We start from the raw sequence: 19,729 nt of genomic DNA, 5'->3' as shown, positions 1-19,729 counted from the left end.
CTGAAATCTGCACACAAGTAGGCATTGCATGAAATACAGAAACTAGATTACTAACTTGTGTTCTGTTCCTTCATGCACACCAAACCTGCAAAGCTGACAAAACTCACATCTCTTATTTATTTTTCTGAAGTCTCTCATAGCATCCAGTCATGAAATACAGGAAGACTCACTGATAGTCATGATGATAGCAAGAATTTAAACAAAATAATGTCAATAGACTGCAAAATATAGGAGATGGGATTCAGTTTTAAAACTCATACAAAATTTTCAGTTGCAACAGTGTTATTTCTAGACAAAGTCAACTTCCTGTATATAGTTCTGTGGGTCACACTTGTGTGGGAGGCTCACCTGGTGCTGCTCAAGAGCATAGAAACCATATAAGTTACTCTGAAAGTAATGCCTTCTGTTTACTTCCATAGCAACTACAGAAGATACTACAAAGATCACAATAACACTATTTGAAAGAGCAAATTCTCAGCTACAAAATGCTATTTTTTTAATACAGTCACCACCATTAGCTATACATTTTTTTCCAGCAATGACCAAGAGCCTGCATGCCTCTCTTGTAAACTTCATGCACATCTGAATGATGCGCTGTCTTTCAAATTACTGTCACCACTGGTGAAAAACACCACCTACTGCCTCACTGTGTTCACAGCCACTGCTTGGTCTTCGTAAACATTTAGCAACTTTTGGATATTGTCAATACGTGTTATTTTGTCCACAAGGAGGTATTCAATGACACCTCATTGCTTCATACACACTGTCCTATCAGACGCCATTCTGGCAGACTGCCCTTCTGCTTCCATCTCACGACAACAAAATGTAATGGAATATTGGTGGGAAGGTTCAACCTCTACTGCCATACCACCAGCATCTGCCTCTGACATCGTGGGCCAACATAATAAAACAGAAGGCACTGCTTTCAGAAGAGCCCTCATATTTATGTAGCCAAAAGAACCACAGAATGCATGAAGAGGTGACTGAAATATTTCTGTAATATTCTGAAAGGAGAATACTGAAAATGTCACCATAAAAAGATTTTCAGTCCAGGACTCTGAGTCTCCTGCATTTTCTCTGCCATCCCTACGATGGATAAAATTTGGTATTTTGTTTGGTTACTACACATTTTATAAGATTTGTTTAGAGATAAAAACACTGTCAATCTTCCAATGTGTTTTTTAAATGCTCAGCAAGAAAAAAAAACACCTAAACACCTGAATTCATTCTTTTGGACAATTAGATATGGTAAATATAAATATCTTACAATGTATTTTCTATCCGATATACCCTCCTACTTTTTATAATGGTGGTGGGATTTTCAATAAAAAAAATAAAGAAATAGCTTACAAATAAGCAGAAAGGAATAACCACTTTATTACATCAAAACATAAAACCTAGAAATAGTAGTATTATTAAAAAGTATTTGATGTTTCCTTAACTGATGAAGTTATGGAAAAATTCATTAAAGGAAAAGACAGAAATGACTATGACATTATTTCCAAAGAAGGGCTTGAAAGCAATGTAACAAAGAGGCTCAAGTACCATCTTCCTCTTTGAGTGGAATAGCTGAGAAAAAGAAAACGGCAGATACAGAAGACAGGCAACGTATCCCAAAATTAACAGAAAACTACATCCTTATTATAATACTTCACAGCAAATACCAAAATCGTTTTACCACTGTGGGTTTATCCATGAGAAGAAAATCTCACCAGTTAATGACAATTAATGGGAAAGCTAACTATGCAGAAACTGGACACTGCCAGAGTTTACAAGTTATTATTTTTCATAAACTTGGACCTCTGATGCTGGTTCAACTGGCCTACAAGTTTTTCTGTATTGCTGCCAACATGACAGCAAAGTGAAAGGCATTGCAACAGACTTAACTAAAAGAAAACTAAAGAAGAAGCATTGGAAAAAAAAATCAAACACAAGAAAAGAAGTTTATGAATGAGGGTAACAGCTTAGCTGAGATGTTTTTAAAGATTATTTGAAAGATGAAATCAATGGCAAGAAGAAAGCAAAATGCTGACTGAAACAGAATTTGGGAATACCAGTAGTGATAAATTACAACTCGATATAAATATCACCTACAGATATATCTACAAATGTAGATGAACATCAAGAATCGTCAGCGATGGACAATTCATGTCAGTATTCTCTAACTTAAGCCAATAAAATATGTTAGACATCACCTCCTGGAAAGGGTAGCAAGTGGCAGATGAGAACAGAAAACATCTTTTCTTAATTATAAGTCATGAGAGAAAAGATCATGAAAACATATGTGAAGGAAGGGTGGTGGGATTTTTGAGGTTAATAAAGGAAAAGAATGAAATTAAGGCAGTGAATGAGTGGCTGACACGCATAGGAATATGAATGAATGAATGAATGAATGAATGAATGAATGAATGAATGAATGAATGAATGGCTATTATGCATACAAGAGTAGACTGATATATTGACTGCTGACATATTGACTGACGTTCTGACTAATTGTGACAGGACAAAATTTTACATACTAGTGAAGTTCAGATGTAAGCTGACTTTGACCGTTGCCTTTATTTATTTATTTATTTATCTATCTATCTTTGCATGTTACAAATATCTAGGAGTTCACTGCTCCAATGAGAAGATATTTGGTTTATCACTGCCTAGTTGGCTAACATAATTGAAGACTGTCATGGAAAATGACCTGAAAATAAGATAACAAGGTGTCTTCTACTAGGCTATATGAGTGAATGATCCAAAGGAGACAGATGGAGAGCAGGGAGGCTTTGAAAGCTGACAAATTTGAACTACTTTACCTTCAGAATATTTTAAATTTCCTAGCTCAGTTGAGGAAATCAGCAGTATAAAATTGTTACTTCAAAGCACAGGAAAATAATCTGATCAGACTGCAGAGATAAATAAATAAAGTGATTGAATCAAAGAAAGAGGCAAAAATATGTTATATTTATATTGAGTTGAAATGAGTAAAACTGATGCTTTAGCACTGTGCAAACACCAATCTGAGATGGTGTACAGGTGTGAGTGTTTGAAGCATCCACTTGTGAGCAAAAGCACATGTGACAAAATCTCTGACCTGGCTGAGATCAGAGTTGGTTTTATGGGAGAGAGAAGACAGACACAAAGAACCTTGCAGGTACTGCTGTAGCATGGGTATGCATTCCCCCATATATGCTTCCCCCATAGCTTCAGAACAGGGAGATGAAATCCAGAATCACTACGTCTCATAAAGGTATACCTGCAAAAAGGGAAGATGCCCTGTTTGTGTGTGGGGTGGTGAAGGTAGGAGTGTGTGGGTGGGCAGGAGGCAATGCAACACAATGCTGAACTTCTCCCTGCAGCTTGGCTTTGTATCATGGAAATGAAGTTAGATAGTCATCGGAGCAGTGAGTCCCTCAGCAACCCTAGATGATCATTTGCCAGTTACATGACCGGGGAAAATCATATCACTTTTCCATGCTTTTGTCTCTTCTTGTTTGCCTTCTCTGTCTGGAATGGCAGGTTATAATGTGATTAGAGTAAAAAGTGATTATCTCTCAATCTGTATGTGTAATATTAGAGTTCCACACTGGAGTTCCCAGAGTTCTCAGCCAGGGCCACTAGGTGCTGCTGTAATATGAGTAATTAAAATAATAACTATTATTAAGGAGATTTCCTATATTCTTGCTACAGAATGTTTCAAACAGCCTGAGAGCCAGAGGAGAAACTTATTCTAACCCTCCTGATTTTGTGGAAAGTAAGAATGGGAAAAAGCTTGATTAATTATTTTGCTGAAACCTGAAATCCTTCCTTCCACTTTCTGCCTTTTCTGCCTTGCAGAAAAACACAGCAAATATATTCCATTTTTATTTTGCATTTCCACTTCAAAGCCCAGCTATCATACAAGCTCACCCAAACCGTGATACTACAAAACTCTTGCCAGCTGCACAGCTGTGCACCTTTTCACTTACTATTTGGACATGAACAGACAGGCAAACTCCTCAGCATGGAGGAACCTGGTTGTAACTGCAAATGATTCAGCAAATGCACAGTGACGTTACTGATGCTCACATTTTGTACCTGCCAGTTCCATAGCCTTCTAATGAGGCTTTATCTTATTAAATGTAGTTTACTAACCATAAGCACAGTAGAAGATTAATCAGACTCTTATGAATCACAGTCACAGAGTGCTTGCTGCCTGAGTGTATCAGAATGTCTTTAAGCAGCTGCCAGCGATAGCTCAGAAAGCTATATGACTAAAGTGCTATTTCTGAAAGTTGTGGAGTCAGTGCATCTAACTGGACTTCATAGTGGGCAATCCAAAGGGCTATTTATATTCAGAAATAATTTGGCAAGTCTTGTTCATCAGACCAGTTTTCCAGACACAAAGACTCCACTTAAAAATTTGTTCTTTGATTTATCGCCCTTAAAAATGAAGTTGAATGAAATTATCTGGATAATCAGGAGAACAGGTTCACTAAGGCAGTTCTGGATTCGTTAGAACTAATGAAGTTTTGCTGCTGGGTTACATCAAGACCCAAAGTTAGCAAGCATAAAAATGAAGAGGCAGACTCTAAGTACGTGTGGAAAAAAAAGAAATATAAAGAACAGTATGGGAGAATTATGACTGTACATTAAAAATGGGACCGAATATTCACGGTTTAAAGAAATCAGTGTTAAAAAGCATTTCAGAAAAATGCAGAGATGCCAACGCACACTAAGAATATACATTACTCTTACCATTTGAGACTGGCTCCGGGGACAGCCATTGATATCTTCAACCTTCTCATTTGCTAAACAGAAACAGTGAGGTGAGAAAGGAGAAGTAAACAGGGAGAAAAAAGTTTTCTCTCCACCCCCAACCTCTGCAAAACAAAACAAAACAAAACAAAAAACAACCCCCCACACACCAAAAAGAAAGAGAATAAGCAGAACAGACACAGCGATAAAGTGCACGGGGTTTTGTTGACACAGAGCTCCTTTCTAAGTAAAGCTCTGTCGCACAGTAACATTTCTTGTTAGCAGCAGTTGCTTCCACATGCCAAATCATGCAAAGGGGGGAAGTGTGAAGGAGATTGCTGCTAATTCTTCAGCCCCTGCAAAATAACTGCTGACATGAAATCTTCCACAATTGTCTTTGCAGGGTCAGGATACAGTTTCAAGGCAGCCCAGAAAGTATGAGCCACTCCAGCTAACGAAATGCACACATGGGAGACATACGGTTTAATGGAGCATTCATTTCTGACAATTCAAAGTGTGTAAGATACAGTTCTGGCCATTTAAAGTATGGTTAAACAGACAGTTCCAAACATGCTCACATAAACATATTTTTTAATTAAGACAAGGATGAACCACACAAATATCAGAGACATATGGAGTCAGTCAAATCATATTATTCCGGGTTCATCTTATTGTTAAATACATTCTACTTGAATTATACATTCCCCCACACAGAGTCAGCTCACAGTACTTCTCCGAGCCTGGGTCTTACCGATGATCTGGATGATTTCTGCTAGCAGAACTCCATCTGCAATGTCCTGTTGCAAATCCTTGATCAACCGCTTGTGGCCAGATTTTGCTAGGTAGTGGTTAGCCCAGTCAGTGTAAATCTGCAGAGCCGAGGGGAGGGCAGGAGGGAGAGAGAGGAGAGGGAAAGAAGACAATAAAAATTCTTAAAACAAATGTTGGCTTGCAAACGAGAACTATTCCGGATCGCATTCCAGTTTAAGAAGTCAGCACCAAAGGAAACAATTTTAACGTTATTTTTTTTTAAAACAGCCATGCCCCTCCCACTGCCGTTTTCTGTTTTATTTTAACATCAAATGATTCACTCGGTTTTCATGAGGGTTCAAGCTTGCTGTGACCAAGCAAAATTCCCCTTATGACAGTAGAGGAAACTCAGGCTATAAATCAGTCACGTCTGCCCCAGTCCTACCTCCCGCCGTGCCCCTACCTACACACACACCCTGCTGCACGCCCTGCACGCAGAGGCTGCCAAAGAGAAAGTGAGAGCAGGAGTGTGTGCCTTTGTTTTGGTGGGAGATCATTGTTTTGTCACACGGGATTCTGCCTATGACAGTGCCTCTGCCACACTTGCTGCAATAATCAGTTTCCCACCCTGCGCAGTTTGCTTGTTCCCATGGTTTTGTGTGTTGCATAGAAATTGAAAGCAACCAATGGAAGGTTAGAAAGGCCCAGCTGACTGAGATCCACCAAAACAAGACAGAGGGAGATGGAGAGTGAGGGACACCATCCCATGTATGCTGAAGGCCTGGAGCACCCCACACACTGTCTCCCATGTTTCTCAGCAGGCAGGGCAGCCTGGACCAATGAAACATTGCCCAGGCATGGTACAGCATCAGGGTACCAATGGTTCTTGGCAGCAAGGGCTGAGTCCTATCTGTGGGGTGCCCACAGTCCCTCTCCCTGCCCTATGAGAAAGGACATAGACAGACCCTCCCGCTGTCCCTGCATGTGGTTGCTGAAAGCAAGCGTATATGCATAGCAGCATCACTATGTAAGTATATGCAATAACTGTGGTACCATCTATGCTGAAGTTATTGTTTGAAATTGTTGAAACTGCACCTCATCTATGAGAATAACATGAGGTCACTTTATAAACATCCTTTTACTTAACCTCAGAGACCCTTGGGAGGAAGGGGTCAGAATTCCATTTTGTGAACAGAGAAATAAGAGACCAAAGCCATCAACTACTTGCTTAATACAAATAAATCTGTGGAAGAACCACGATACAAAACTAGAAATTGCCAGTCTTGAGCCTTATTTGGAGAACCAGCATCCTCTTTCCACTCAGCAAAGGTATCACTGCTCAGTCCACATTCGAGTCAGGCTCATTTGCACCCTGTAAACCTTCGTCACAGGTTTTCTCACTCTTCAGTAAAACTGATAGGAAATTTTAATTGGTTTGGTCTATCCCTTATCTCAAAATTCCTGCAGGTGGATCACCAACTGGTTTGCCATTGCTTTCTTGGCAGCTGTAAATAACTTTAAACAACTCCATGGCATCAAATTGTGAGAAGGGATTCAGGTCTCCCACAGCCAAAGGATGCTGCTGCTTGCTGGGGACCTAAATTTCCTTACTGTACCCAGTAGTCTGTTTGGGTCATATGTTTTCAAAGACCAGAACTCTTTTTTTTTAATTATTACATAGGTGAATCACATGGAAGACTCCATTAAATTTTTTTCAAAGCCAACAGTAGATATGAATGTGTTTCTTCAGTGTGTATAAATACATACACTGAATGCCAATGTGGATTCTCTAAAGATAGTACTAACCGCTATTTAGAACAATATGAATTCAGGAGGATAAAAGGCACATACCACACCCATAGCATCATGCACTCCCTACTACTAGTATTTCAACTTCAGTCATTCTTTAAAAATAATGCATCTTAAGTATTCTCTGAGTTCCTACTATAAGCTGAACTATTTTCTGTACCCCAATGAAACTGATCCACTGGAACATATAGAATTTAATACCCACTAATATTATTTTGGGTTGATTCTGTACTCCAAGTAAAAATGCTTTACCACGCATTTCATTTTTTTCGCTTGTCACACCCACACATAATCTGATGTACCAATCCTAATTTTGACTGCAATTTGAACTACCGTCTCAGTATGTAGCCATAGAAATTTTACTCTACCAGCTGCTGTACAAGTATCTAATACTCAAAGAATGGACTTCACCCACCCACTCTTCATATATTTCTTTATTTATAAATTTAAAAGTAGAAAGTATGAAGAATCTAAACAGAGGAGATGGAAACGAATTGTCATAGATCTGGGTGATTTGCTATCAAAAGTTGATAATCTACATCACAACAGTGGCCACAAAAATGTACCGAGGGTCTGTATTTTGACAGTCATGAAATGATAGGAAAAAATTGAGATGAGGTGGTAGTCAAAGGAGTTTTTTCACTTCAGAAGTATTGCAAAAAAAAAATCAAAAAGTGAAGAGCCGCTGACAGAGACCATAGAGCAAACCAATATCCAGTTGGCAGTGGAATGTCACGTTTAATTTCCTCTCTTTACAAAGGGTCACCACTTGCTTCAGTTTGCCCCCTTCCCCACAGGACTCTGTTTTCATTCATCCCATTCTTCCACAAACCCAACTGCTCAGGAGTCAGTTGTAGAAAATGAGAAGCATGCAGATGGACACGTGAAATTATAAGAATGTGTGCATGCACTATATATTTCACACTGAATTATTGGATGGAAATAACAAGGGACACAGAAAACTCCCTTCGCAATCACTATCAACATAACTGTAATTTCATCTTAAACTCCTCAGGACAGCAAAAAACTCCAGTATACGTCATCACTGATGGTACTCAGTTGCAAGAAGAAGTTACACAGAACAAGAGATAAAAGCCCTGTAATTTCATGCAACAGTTTGCTTGTAGTAGGCACTCCCCTTTTACTGGAGCTCTCCATGCCCCTCCTCTCCTAAAAGCTAGCAGTAGATCATTTCATCTTGCACCAGTTGACCAATAACATTTCCCAATTACATTTTTATATTCTTTTTTTTTTTTTTTTTCTTTTTTTCTTTTTTTTTTAAATTCTGAGGCTGTTCCAGAGAAGTCAACACACAGATGGGTCAGTGGTTGCAAAACTTCCTTCTCATTGCACTGACCAGCCAAGGAACCCAGCCTCACAACTACATGCTGGGGCGGGCTGATGACTTACTCATTTCCTCCCAGGCTTCCTCCCTTAGCCCCGTGGTACACAGACCCAGCTGTAACAGAAGTATTTGTCCCCAGTGCAGGGCACCAGCAGCTGAAGAAGTATGGTGGAATTGCTGCTATCTGCAGTGTGGAGGACTAGCCTCAACAACCTGATAATAGAAGAGAGCCAAGACTGCGTTTGTGTGGTCCAATCTGTGTTCTGACATTGGATGATTTAACCACTTGCAACACGAAGCTGAATTCAGCGGGGCAATTTGAGCTTGGGCACAGCCTGCTTGTGTTAACAATGGTTTCCCCTAGCATTCTTCAACTGCTTGTCATGCTAACCTTCCAGAGGGTAGAGGAAATCAGTTCTCATTGCCAAATATAGTTATGAACTTCACCTCGATACTTCACACGTTGCTGTAAGGAACACAGGAGAGCAACTTGGCAGGAGTGGTGAAGAAACAAAACACTTTGCAATACGTTTAACTGACTGAAAAAGAACAGGGATCTCACAGGTTACTACCATTCGTTGAAAATGCTTTAATCATAAACCAGGCAATTATACACTGGGCAGAGCTGTAATTAATCCCCTTTAAAATTAAGGCAGAAACGTTACCACACCCAATCAACGTCAAATGTGAAATGTCAACTGGATTTCAGAATTACAATCAGCCTAACGCAATAACTCATAACACTTTGTTAGTGTCTTCCACAAAGCCACCTCAATAGGCTTTACAGAAATAAATGAGATCACCCCTAGACTTTATTTAAGACATAGAAAAACCAATGAATAAGTGTTTTATCAGAGTATTATATATATTATATATATATATATATATATATATATATAATCATGTCTCACTCAAGGACAAGCAAAGCTGAAAATACAACCCAGTTATTCTGAGTTGTAATCATTCTTTTCTGTATGTTTGTTTGTTTTAATCAGACTTTCTTTTCTTTTTTTTTTTTTTAATCAGGCAGTTTTACAAATAGGCACAGTGGGAAAATACATGTTCCAAGAATCAAGATCCTTCTACATATTTTTTGTGTATTTGCTTGCTACAGAATCTAGATTTTCAATTCTGAAAATGGTCTCTTGTTGCTACCGAGAAGGCAGCTTTCCATACTTAGTGTGCACCACTGTCATTCTGTTATGTGCCAGTGCTGCTGCTTAGAAAGAACAACAGTTGCAGCCAGCTGAGTTATGCTGAGACCTCGTGACAGAATTCTATGCCATTTAGGAGGATAGGTTATATCTGAAAAGATATTAAAACATTTTTCCACTGTATGAAAATGTTTCCCCCCTGGATATCAGGGAATCAATAGATATTACCCATCTCTCATATTCTGTCCTTTCAAATGCTCTCTAGAATACAGTCATGTCCTCCTTCATTAGAATGAAAGAACTGAAGTGCAGTCCCTTAGTGCTCTCTTCCATGCACAATAGCAGCCTCATACCTTTTGACAAGGGGATGGTTTCAAGAACTTATTTCCCAAAAGGAATCCCTTCGACATTAGCAAACGTCTCTCAGATTCTTCTTTTTTCCCCTTTATCTCCTTTTTTTTTTTTTATTCCCCTTTATTCTCCAAACAAAAGTTGGAGAAAAAAACAGTATCTATCATGAAAAATGTTGCTGGTTGCTGCAGAATACCTGGGTTGCAATGGCTCACAGCCGTACAAGAGACTAATTTTCAGCACAGCAAGATTCTGTCTTTTATTCTATGTTCAGAGTGGATCAATACGTTTGATATTCCTTTTTTTTTTTTTTTTTTTCCCTCAAAAAACAAAATCAAATCAAAACAAAACAACCCAAAAACATGAATAAAAGTAGAACACAAGAATTTTAACAGCCAGCCAAAGAGGAAATACGGTATTTTTAACTTAATAAATGTGTTATATGACTAACTAGTGTAATGTATTCAGCCTACTTAAAACATGGTTGATAGAGACAGCTCATTTTTGATAGCACTTAGAGATTTTCACCCATAGACAATTGTTCAAATCATGATGTACAAAATGAGATTAATGACTTGTTTTTCCTCTTCTCCAGCATGCTATGCAATGGGCTGCAAAGGCTGTATATCTATTTCTTGGGCTGTTTTCCAGTGTGTGGCCTAAACTGGATGCTGAATACCCACAAGATCCTCCATAACAGTCCCAGAGTCCCAAATGAAGGGAATTTGCCAGACGAGAGGGCATGACCACAATTCTACTTTGACAGAGCTATTCTTGGCCAATGACTCGTGGGTAGTACAACATGTGTTGGAGTGTTCCTGAAGCTTCTGGCCTTTATAAAGAGAAGTTGGGCAATGCATTGACTAGTGTCAGAAGAAGGTGAGCAAATCATTTTGCAAAGAGATCTCTTTATCCTGTCTCTTCACTAAGGAAAACTCATCTGGAAGTCTGGTTCTGACCTTTAAAATATTTTCTCATTGCAGGTTATTTCCCCAGGCTTCAAAAGCATAATTCATTAGTTTCTGTCCTCTTCTTAACAAGGAAAAGGGGCTAACTTTGCAAACAACAGTTCAATATTTATATTTAGACTGCCATCAGAGACAGATCAAGCATCCGATTTATGTCAGGATTTAACTTAATACAGAAAACACACTCCAACTCATATGCTTCAAAGTAAAGCTGGGGATGGCACTTTCTTCAACATGGAGCAAATTACATGAGAAGGAAAAATATTTACATAATTAAAAATATAAAGCCAGAAAAAATGAAACTAGAATGATATAATTTATAGGCAAAATGGAAGCCAATACATTTCATTTAACGGAGTGAAATGAGTATTAAATGACATTCCTGAAACTCTGTTTCTCAATCTGACTGAGCAAATGACAACATTCACAAGTTTAGGAATAGAAACTGTTTAGAGTAACACACAGAAATGAACCAAAATTTCTGAATCCCTATAGTACGATTCTGTGTTACAAACAGCAGTATGTACCCATCAATGTTACTCTGTAACTTTCAGATAAAAATACAATTAAATGAAACCAAATTTCTTTAATCGCAGCAAAGAAAATAAATAGCAATAACACCGTTCAGCCATCACTGGCAATTTTTAGACAACTTATTGAATTTAGAGTTTGTGAATCACCCAAATGACATTAGTCCTCATGTACTGCTCTCTCTTTACACACATTTCTTAACAAACCCAACTCAGATTTAATACATGTTTTAGGCTGGCATTCACCAATGGCATTGATGCATGTGTGGGTGGGTAAGGTTTGCTAAGTGATTTCTGTAGTGCAAATTATACAAAAAGCAACTCTTTATAGAGGGGAATAACTTACTCATCTTTTGAAAACAACCATACCAATTCGCTTTATAGTTTAAACACATTGTTTTGTTTACTATCTTATTGCAGCTGCTCTTCAGCCCTGTGCAATAGCAAGGAAGTACCACAGGAAGGAGCCAGATATTCATACAGCAGCTGCTGGGCCCCTGCAGATTTGTATTGCTGCAAAGAGATTCTTGTCTGGAGAGCGAAATTACAGTTATTAATACTGGCCTCAAGCCTCCTGAATTAAAAGAAGGCAAGACTCACACAGAGAAAGCCTCCAAAACAGCCAATCTTGAGATGTTTTAGTATTAATACTCTATGTAATTGCCTGTACCTCTAACTTTGGGATTATTTCTTACGTGTATTTTTCAACCTCAGAGCATATTCCAGTGTCCTTTTAGTGAAAGTACAATAGAATAGTGGACCTATTATTCAGTGCATCTTTTATAAAAAACATTGATTCAAACTGGTATCTCATTAATATTATAAGGGGAAAGATAACCAGCATTATATGCCAGGCATTACCATGAATCTTGGAGAATCAGCCCTATGAGGAGAGACTAAGGAAGCTGGGGCTGTTTAGTCTGAGGAAGAGGAGGCTGAGGGGAGACCTTATTGCCGTCTTCCAGTACCTGAAAGGTTCTTACAGTGAGAGTGGGACAGGTCTCTTCTCACTACTGACTTGTGACAGGACGAGGGGAAATGGCCTCAAGTTGTGCCAGGGCAAGTTTAGGTTGGATATTAGAAAGAACCTCTTTACAGAAAGGGTGGTTAGGTACTGGAATGGGCTCCCCAAGGAGGTGGTTGAATCGCCATCCCTGGATGTGTTTAAGAGCCGTTTGGATGTGGTACTCAGGGATATGATTTAGCAGAGGTTTGTTGTTGTGGTATTGTTTTGTGGTTGTTTTTTAAGAGATAGGCTACTGGTTAGGCTGCGGTTGGACTTGATGATCTTCAAGGTCTTTTCCAACCTGAGTAATTCTATGATTCTATGATTCTATGAAACCCAGAGACAGCACTCAGAAGGTGAGTCTGCATTGGCATATCAGTTCAGATGATACAGAGAACACTTCTAAAGGTAATGTCCCACCACTTACTGCATATAAGCAGGATGCATCTCACATGGAAGAAAAAAAAAAAAAAAAGAGAGACAGAGAGATGTGTTTCAGGAGCATGCTGGATGCAATCCACCCACTAGCCAGCATTCAGCCCATGCAACAGAATCTGACCCAACAACTCTTCCTCCTAATATTGACATATGTGTGTCTCAGAAGTGATGAGGAAGAGAGACAAGAGAAGATGATGGAAAAAAAGGTGCCAACTGTCCTTTGTAGTGGGGCACACACTGGTATGCTTCTCAAAGCTGCTGTAATGCTACAGCAGCAACAAATACATAGCAGAAATATTTTCTTTTTGATAGTGGTGATGCATTAAGAAATTACTTTGACCGACAGAACACTACTTGCATTCTCCAAACCAAATAAATGAGCTGATATGAAACTCCTTTTTCCCAAAGGCCCAAGTGCACTTGCACATTATGTGAGCCTGTGTAAAGCTTTCAACAACAGCTGTCTACAACAGTCCCTGGCAAATGAGCTCTCTCTTGGAAGAAACAGGTGAGTTGGGATGGAACACCTGTGTCTGTCCAAAAGAGAAGAGGTAAAAGAAAAGCCTTTTTTCTACTTCCTAGGCTATCCAGGATAGAAATGATGGCTCTCTGTACCAGAGGCCTCTTTCTATTCCTCTGGGTGAGATATCATTTATTCCATACTTGCATCAATCTTCTGTCTCTTACATATCTTGTCACTTCTAGGATAAGTTTCAAGACTAGACTTACATTAATTTTAATAAAAAAGAACATAGAAAAGTGCTCAGATCTGTCTGGAAATCACAAAGCAATTTGCAGAATAAAATCATCCTTGTTCTTTTCTGTTCAAAAGCAGTAAGTCACCAGAGCGGTTCTGGACAGAAGGAGCACCTGCCCCATAGATGCAGCAGTGGGGCTCCTCACATGGAGCTGAGGAGATTCCACTGTGAAACTACTCCACATTTTCCATCAAAGCTCATTTTAAGGATTTATAACTTGGATGGAGACATTCTTTCCACATTGCGATTTGGCATTAAAGAACTTGGCCCAGCGATCAAAATAACCCTCTTTTCCAGCACTTCTTTTTAAGTATGGGAAGGCAAATTTCTGATACATAAAGATGCAAGAATATTAATACAAACTTTTGCTCTTTTGTTACAAGAAATCAGTGGCAGTAAGACTGCAAATAACTCTGTAATTAAAGTCTCCATCCAGCTTGTATCTTTTGAGCCTTAGGAAGTGATCTGAATTGTTTGGTTTCCTCTCATGTGGAAGAATGATTCTGCAAATCAAAATAAACAAAATAAAGTCTGCTTTCTGAGCCGCACATTTTATAACGAGGCACTTTAACTTCTACTCAACTTTTCTTTGGACTTTGACAGTTAAAAGTTTCTTTTTACAAACACCATAAATTATAATTTAATATCATTAAATGTGTCTCACATATTCAGCACAGCTTTCAGATACTGAAGGTAACGTGATGTTAAGTGCACATATTAATGACTTTAAAGCAAAAGCGATCTGGGCCTCTTCTTACTGTCATTCATTTTTGTTGAAACAGGTCTTTCTGGCGCAGGTGTTAGCAGTAATGATCACTGTGCGAGTGTTTGGCCTTTTCTTACCTTGCTGAAATTTAGGGAAATGAATTGATGTGCACAGATGACAGCCTATGCGTATATTTCTTCAGTTCAAATAAACAAATCAGTCTTAGGGCTTGAAAGACTAAGGAAGCAGCTCAGTATAGTAGGAAAGCCACTTCATGATTGTTTTCCCTTTGAAGGAGCCAAAATAAAGGTATGCCTATTTGGATGATAATAATACTTAAAACAGCAATCATCCAGCACAATAGATTCCGTGTATGAAGTAATTCTGCCAAATAGTAATCTTAAATAACAAAGGGAACACGATAATCTTATCATCGTTTTTGCAGCAGAAAGCTTTTCATCCCAGATTAGATTTAACATTATATTTTTCCTCACTTCTAATCAAAAGCCCTATGTCATATATTGGTTTTGTAACACAAACAGATCTGGAAGGACCATCCTATGGAAAGTAAAAGGTTGAAACGTTCTGAATACACTTGTTTTCTATTATGAAAGGGGAGATCTGACTAAACACCTTAGTGAGAGCTCTGACTGCACACAACACATAAAAAGGCTGTTTCAGGAAGGGGTGCCCCATGGGCTGGTGACTTTCCTTTGTCTGTGTCCTATCCATGGTCTCCCATAAAAATCTTTGAAGGTATATCCAACTTTTTGGTGTTTTGCTATGCCTTCCCATAGGACTACACCACCCTCCTAAATAACACCAAAGATTCAGAACAGATTTTTTTTTTCATCTGCTATTTACCTCTGAATGAAAAAAAAATCTCTCTTAGTTTGGGGTAAAAATAGTGACTTAGAGATACATACTGATACGTGAACTTCAAGTCTGGAAACCAAGGAGGTTTTGATAGTGTGTAGCAGTTTAGATAGATAATGATATGAAGTATAAATGCAGAATCTTCTATCATATTGCAAAGACAAATGGAGGAAAGATCAAGGATCAAGGCTTATGTATGCAAAGATTTACACTGACAGAAATGAACACTGAAGTTCTTTAATGAGACTTTGTGGTAGGAGAGTCAGTGCACGCACTGGACCCCATTGCTTCAAATTACTATTCGAACTACAATGTCTGTATCTCTCCTATGAATAAGATACATGTTTTTTCATTCTTAATGTTACATCTCAATAACATGGTGTGAATTGTTAACCAGAAATAGAAATGACTAGCAGACGTGGTGAGACTGGACACTGGAAAACACTTTCAGCTCTGGACGTATCTGCAAACTGAACTGCAGGATTTTTAGGACTTGTCATTGCTGAATCCAAGCACACAAGCATCTTATAAATGAATTTAAATCAGATGATCACTTAAGAGTCTACCAGTCTACCATCTGAGAATAGCAAGAGGCTGATGTCTGAAGACAAAGAAGGTCTTGAAAGAGCTACGTGACAGCTCAGCCATTACCAGATACATATTTTTCATATTCCCCACTATAGACATCAATATCTGATACATAAGTACAGATGCTACTGTTAGCTCTACAAATGTGGTGGCTACTTATTTATTTATTTTTTTACATCAAGGCCAAATTCATCTCTCTTACACCACAAAACAGCTGGCAATTCTGAGTTTGAGTGCTGTTCTCCAGGTCCTCGGGACTGACCATGCAGAGTGCACTCACCACTGAACTCAAGGGATTGTGCTCCACATCTGCAAATCTTCACTCACTGTCCCATGTTTCTCTTTAAATTATATACTCCAGTGATACTCTCGTCTCTTGAATACCAGACTAGAAATGAAGGATAGGGATTGACTGACTCACTTTAAAGGACCACTGTCTTAAATTTAATTAAATCCATATCTTCTACCTCCCACACAATGACTCCTTGGGACTAAAGGCTTCTGTAAGGGATTAGGGAGGGGATACTCTCATTGCAGCCACACCACTATGCAGAAAATAATTCATGATTTGGGAAGTTGTGAGCAGGAAGCAGAGGATGAATAAGAAAGGGACACTGAAAACACAAACAAATAACTCTGCTGGCTAGAGATTACAGGCATTCATTCTGGAGAGAAGAGAGTGTGCTCCAGCCTTTCCTTCCAAAATCCCTTTTGTATTTTTTCTTACTAATGTAAGAAACAGAACTGATCCCTTGTAAAAGGAGGATCAGGTCTTTTCTCAAAAACCTGTAGCCTACCACTTTTTGCTCCTTTCCACGTAATGACCAATATTTTTCTTGGCACTGTGATGCAGGATGGCACTCTTGGCACCATTAGCTCCTGAGGTAGCTCTGTCTGTGAGGAGGCTGGCACCACAGGAGAGCCTGCACAGCCACTTCAATCACACAGAAGCATGCAGAGTATCACTTTGAGGATTTCTACGGGTAGGTCGGCACTTAGTCTACTGATTTAGGATAAGAAAAACCTCTTTTGCTGATCTTGTCATTTTGACTTCCAAATAAAGTAGAACGAAAACTAATTTAAATCTGCTTGCTTAATTCTGCTTCTTGTTTGCAGAAGCTAAACAGCTATTGCCAGTAATACAGAATATTTCATTATGATGCACTGTTTTTCTCTTCCCCCGACTCCCCACCAACCATAACCTTTTGCTACAGTAGGCAGGTGCTTATTTCACCTGTCCTTTAAGTAAACCTTGCTGGTAAAGTGCTTGGCACTGTGAAGCCAACACAGCTTCTGAGCATTCTCAAAAATACGATTTCAAGACCATACAGACGCTTAATGTAAAAACCTGGGATAGCTATGGATGGACTACAAGCCCTGCCAAAACAGGCAGCTGCTGAGTGGGAGTTTCGAGGATGAGAATGATGTATATAGGAACCTAAAATGCAAGTGAGGTCGGTCATAGGAACATAAATTTTTTGGAGGAGGTGGGAAGGTCTCATATTTCAAGAATTACTGTGAAAAGTACACTCTTTGTTAAAAATTCAACTGTTTACCACATTATTTAGTGCATGAAATAGGTATGGAAATAAACAGCCCTTAAAACAAAATTTTCCTTCAGTTTTTACAGAGCTTCTTGAAGGCCTCTGATAACCAACAGTCACTTTTCTCAGCACGACCTATTGAATGTCTCTCATTTCTGATATAAATGTAAGGATAAATACTTTGGAGGAACTTCTTTAAAACATACGGAACCCTTATGCATTCTTATTCACTTACTGAAGAATGTATACATTTGGGACCCATGAGTTAGAGAGGAAAATTAAGTTTGAAATTTTCTTAACTGATGTACCTCTTAAGTTGCACATTTCCACAGAAAGACTTCTGAAACACTACACCAGATGGCTTTGCTCTCAGCTTCCTTCAGCAGATTCACATTACTTCACTATCAGCAATAAAATTCCATACGTACCTTACTACTTCACTTTATGTTACTGTCATTATCTTGCTACAGGTTATAATGGTATTGATATTATCTGTCTAATAATTACTCCTTAGTAACAGCAGTAAAACTCTCAAGTTTCAAGCTCTGATTTAAAATCTGCTGAAGCAATTAAGTTTCATCTGTGTCCCTTTGACTGAAAAAGATATTCTGAACACTAAAAGAAGAATTAAAGTGGGCAGATTGCTTCTCTGGTTTGTGGTTTTATAGTAAACCAATCCCAAATTTGGCTACATAGATGTAAATGAATCTCTTTCAGAATATATTTATGTTTATTATACACATGAATGTGCTGTATTTATTCAACAGGAATAAATCCACAGAAGTATTTTCTTAAAAACAGTTATTTATACAAGAGTGAAGGACTATGTAACTTTGGTACATGGTAAACAGCAAGCAAAACAAACACGAAGGACTGGCATCCCCAAGGGGCACTGAAATGTCTGACAGTTCTGCAGTAAGATTAAGATACAAAGTGTAGCATAGGGACAGCCAAGGGTCTTGTCTTGTAAGCCATTATAAAATATTACATCCTAAAAAAGGTATTTAAAGTGTTCATGATCGTACTTAGTGATATGACACAGTTCTGTAAACAATTATCTTAAAAGCAGGATATTTCAATTAATTGTGGTAGCATGCTCCGAATTCTAATCATACAATAACTGTAGTGACAAGAGTGGATGTGACAATACTGCACAATCAGTTTTACAACAAAGTTCAATCAAAAAACTGCCCACACAACAAGAAGATCCCCTGGATTTATCCGATCTCTAGCAAAGGTATTTAATCACAATAGCATGCACATACAATTGCATGTTGCCCACTCTTTACAAAGTAAATGTTTACAAGGTCACTGGGCACTTACATTTACTTGAGAGGCTCACAATACAAAAACCAAACCAAACCAAACAACAACAACAACAAAAATCCCAACAAAGGAAACCTACATTGATAGAAATTATCCTGGCCACCTTTGTTAAAGATAACACAAAATGTATTTACAAATACATTAGCAAGATAAGGAGGATCAAGGAGAATCTCTATCCATTGTTGGATGTTGAGGGGAACATTACCACCAAGAATGAGGAAAACAGGTGTGCTCCTCACTGGGTAAAAAACTGACTGGATAACTGGGCCCAGAGAGTGGTGATGAACAGAGTTAAAACTAGCTGATGACCAGTCCTGAGTGCTTGTACTCCAGAGGTCAAGAATCAGGCCAGTCCTGTTTAAAACCTTTACTGATGATCTGGATGAGGGGACTGAGTGCACTTTTAGTAAGGTTGGAGATGACTCCAAGTTGGGAGGAAGTGTTCATCTGCCTTAGTGTCAGAAGGCCTTACAGAGGGATCTAGATAGGTTGGATTGATGCGCTGAGATTCAACAAGAACAAGTGGCACGTCCTGCACTGATCAAACTAGGCAACACTACAGGTTTGGGAATGAATGGCTGGAAAGCTATGCAGAAGTAAAGGGACCTGGGTGATGCTGGCTGATGGTCAGCTGAACAGGAACCAGCAGTATGCTCAGGTGGCCTAGAAGGCCAATGGCATCCTGGCTTGTATCAGAAATAGTGCTGCCAGCAGGAACAGGAAGGCACTAGTTTCCTTGTACTCAGCACTGGTGAAGCTTCACCTCAATCACTGTGTTCAGTTTTGCACCCCTCATTACAAAAAAGACATTGAGGCTCTGGAGAGTGTCCAGAGAAGGACAAAGCTGGTGAGGGG

General features: G+C 38.8%; 1 protein-coding gene across 10 annotated transcripts in view; it reads right to left on the bottom strand.

The window, feature by feature from the left end:
* Positions 1 to 19,729, bottom strand: part of NAV3 (neuron navigator 3) — a 516,270-nt gene that overhangs the window by 173,123 nt on the left and 323,418 nt on the right. For all 10 annotated transcript variants that reach the window (XM_072326950.1, XM_072326948.1, XM_072326949.1 and 7 more), the window contains 2 exons: positions 5,477 to 5,594; positions 4,726 to 4,778 (listed from right to left, as the gene is read on the bottom strand). In XM_072326950.1, coding sequence (XP_072183051.1) covers positions 4,726 to 4,778; positions 5,477 to 5,594 — 171 coding nt within the window. The remainder of the gene's footprint in view (positions 1 to 4,725; positions 4,779 to 5,476; positions 5,595 to 19,729) is intronic.

This window comes from Excalfactoria chinensis, chromosome 1, assembly GCF_039878825.1.
Source record: "Excalfactoria chinensis isolate bCotChi1 chromosome 1, bCotChi1.hap2, whole genome shotgun sequence".
Lineage (NCBI taxonomy): Eukaryota > Metazoa > Chordata > Aves > Galliformes > Phasianidae > Excalfactoria > Excalfactoria chinensis.
The sequence above is the reverse complement of the archived record's forward strand: the minus strand, read 5'-3'. Positions and strand labels throughout refer to the sequence as shown.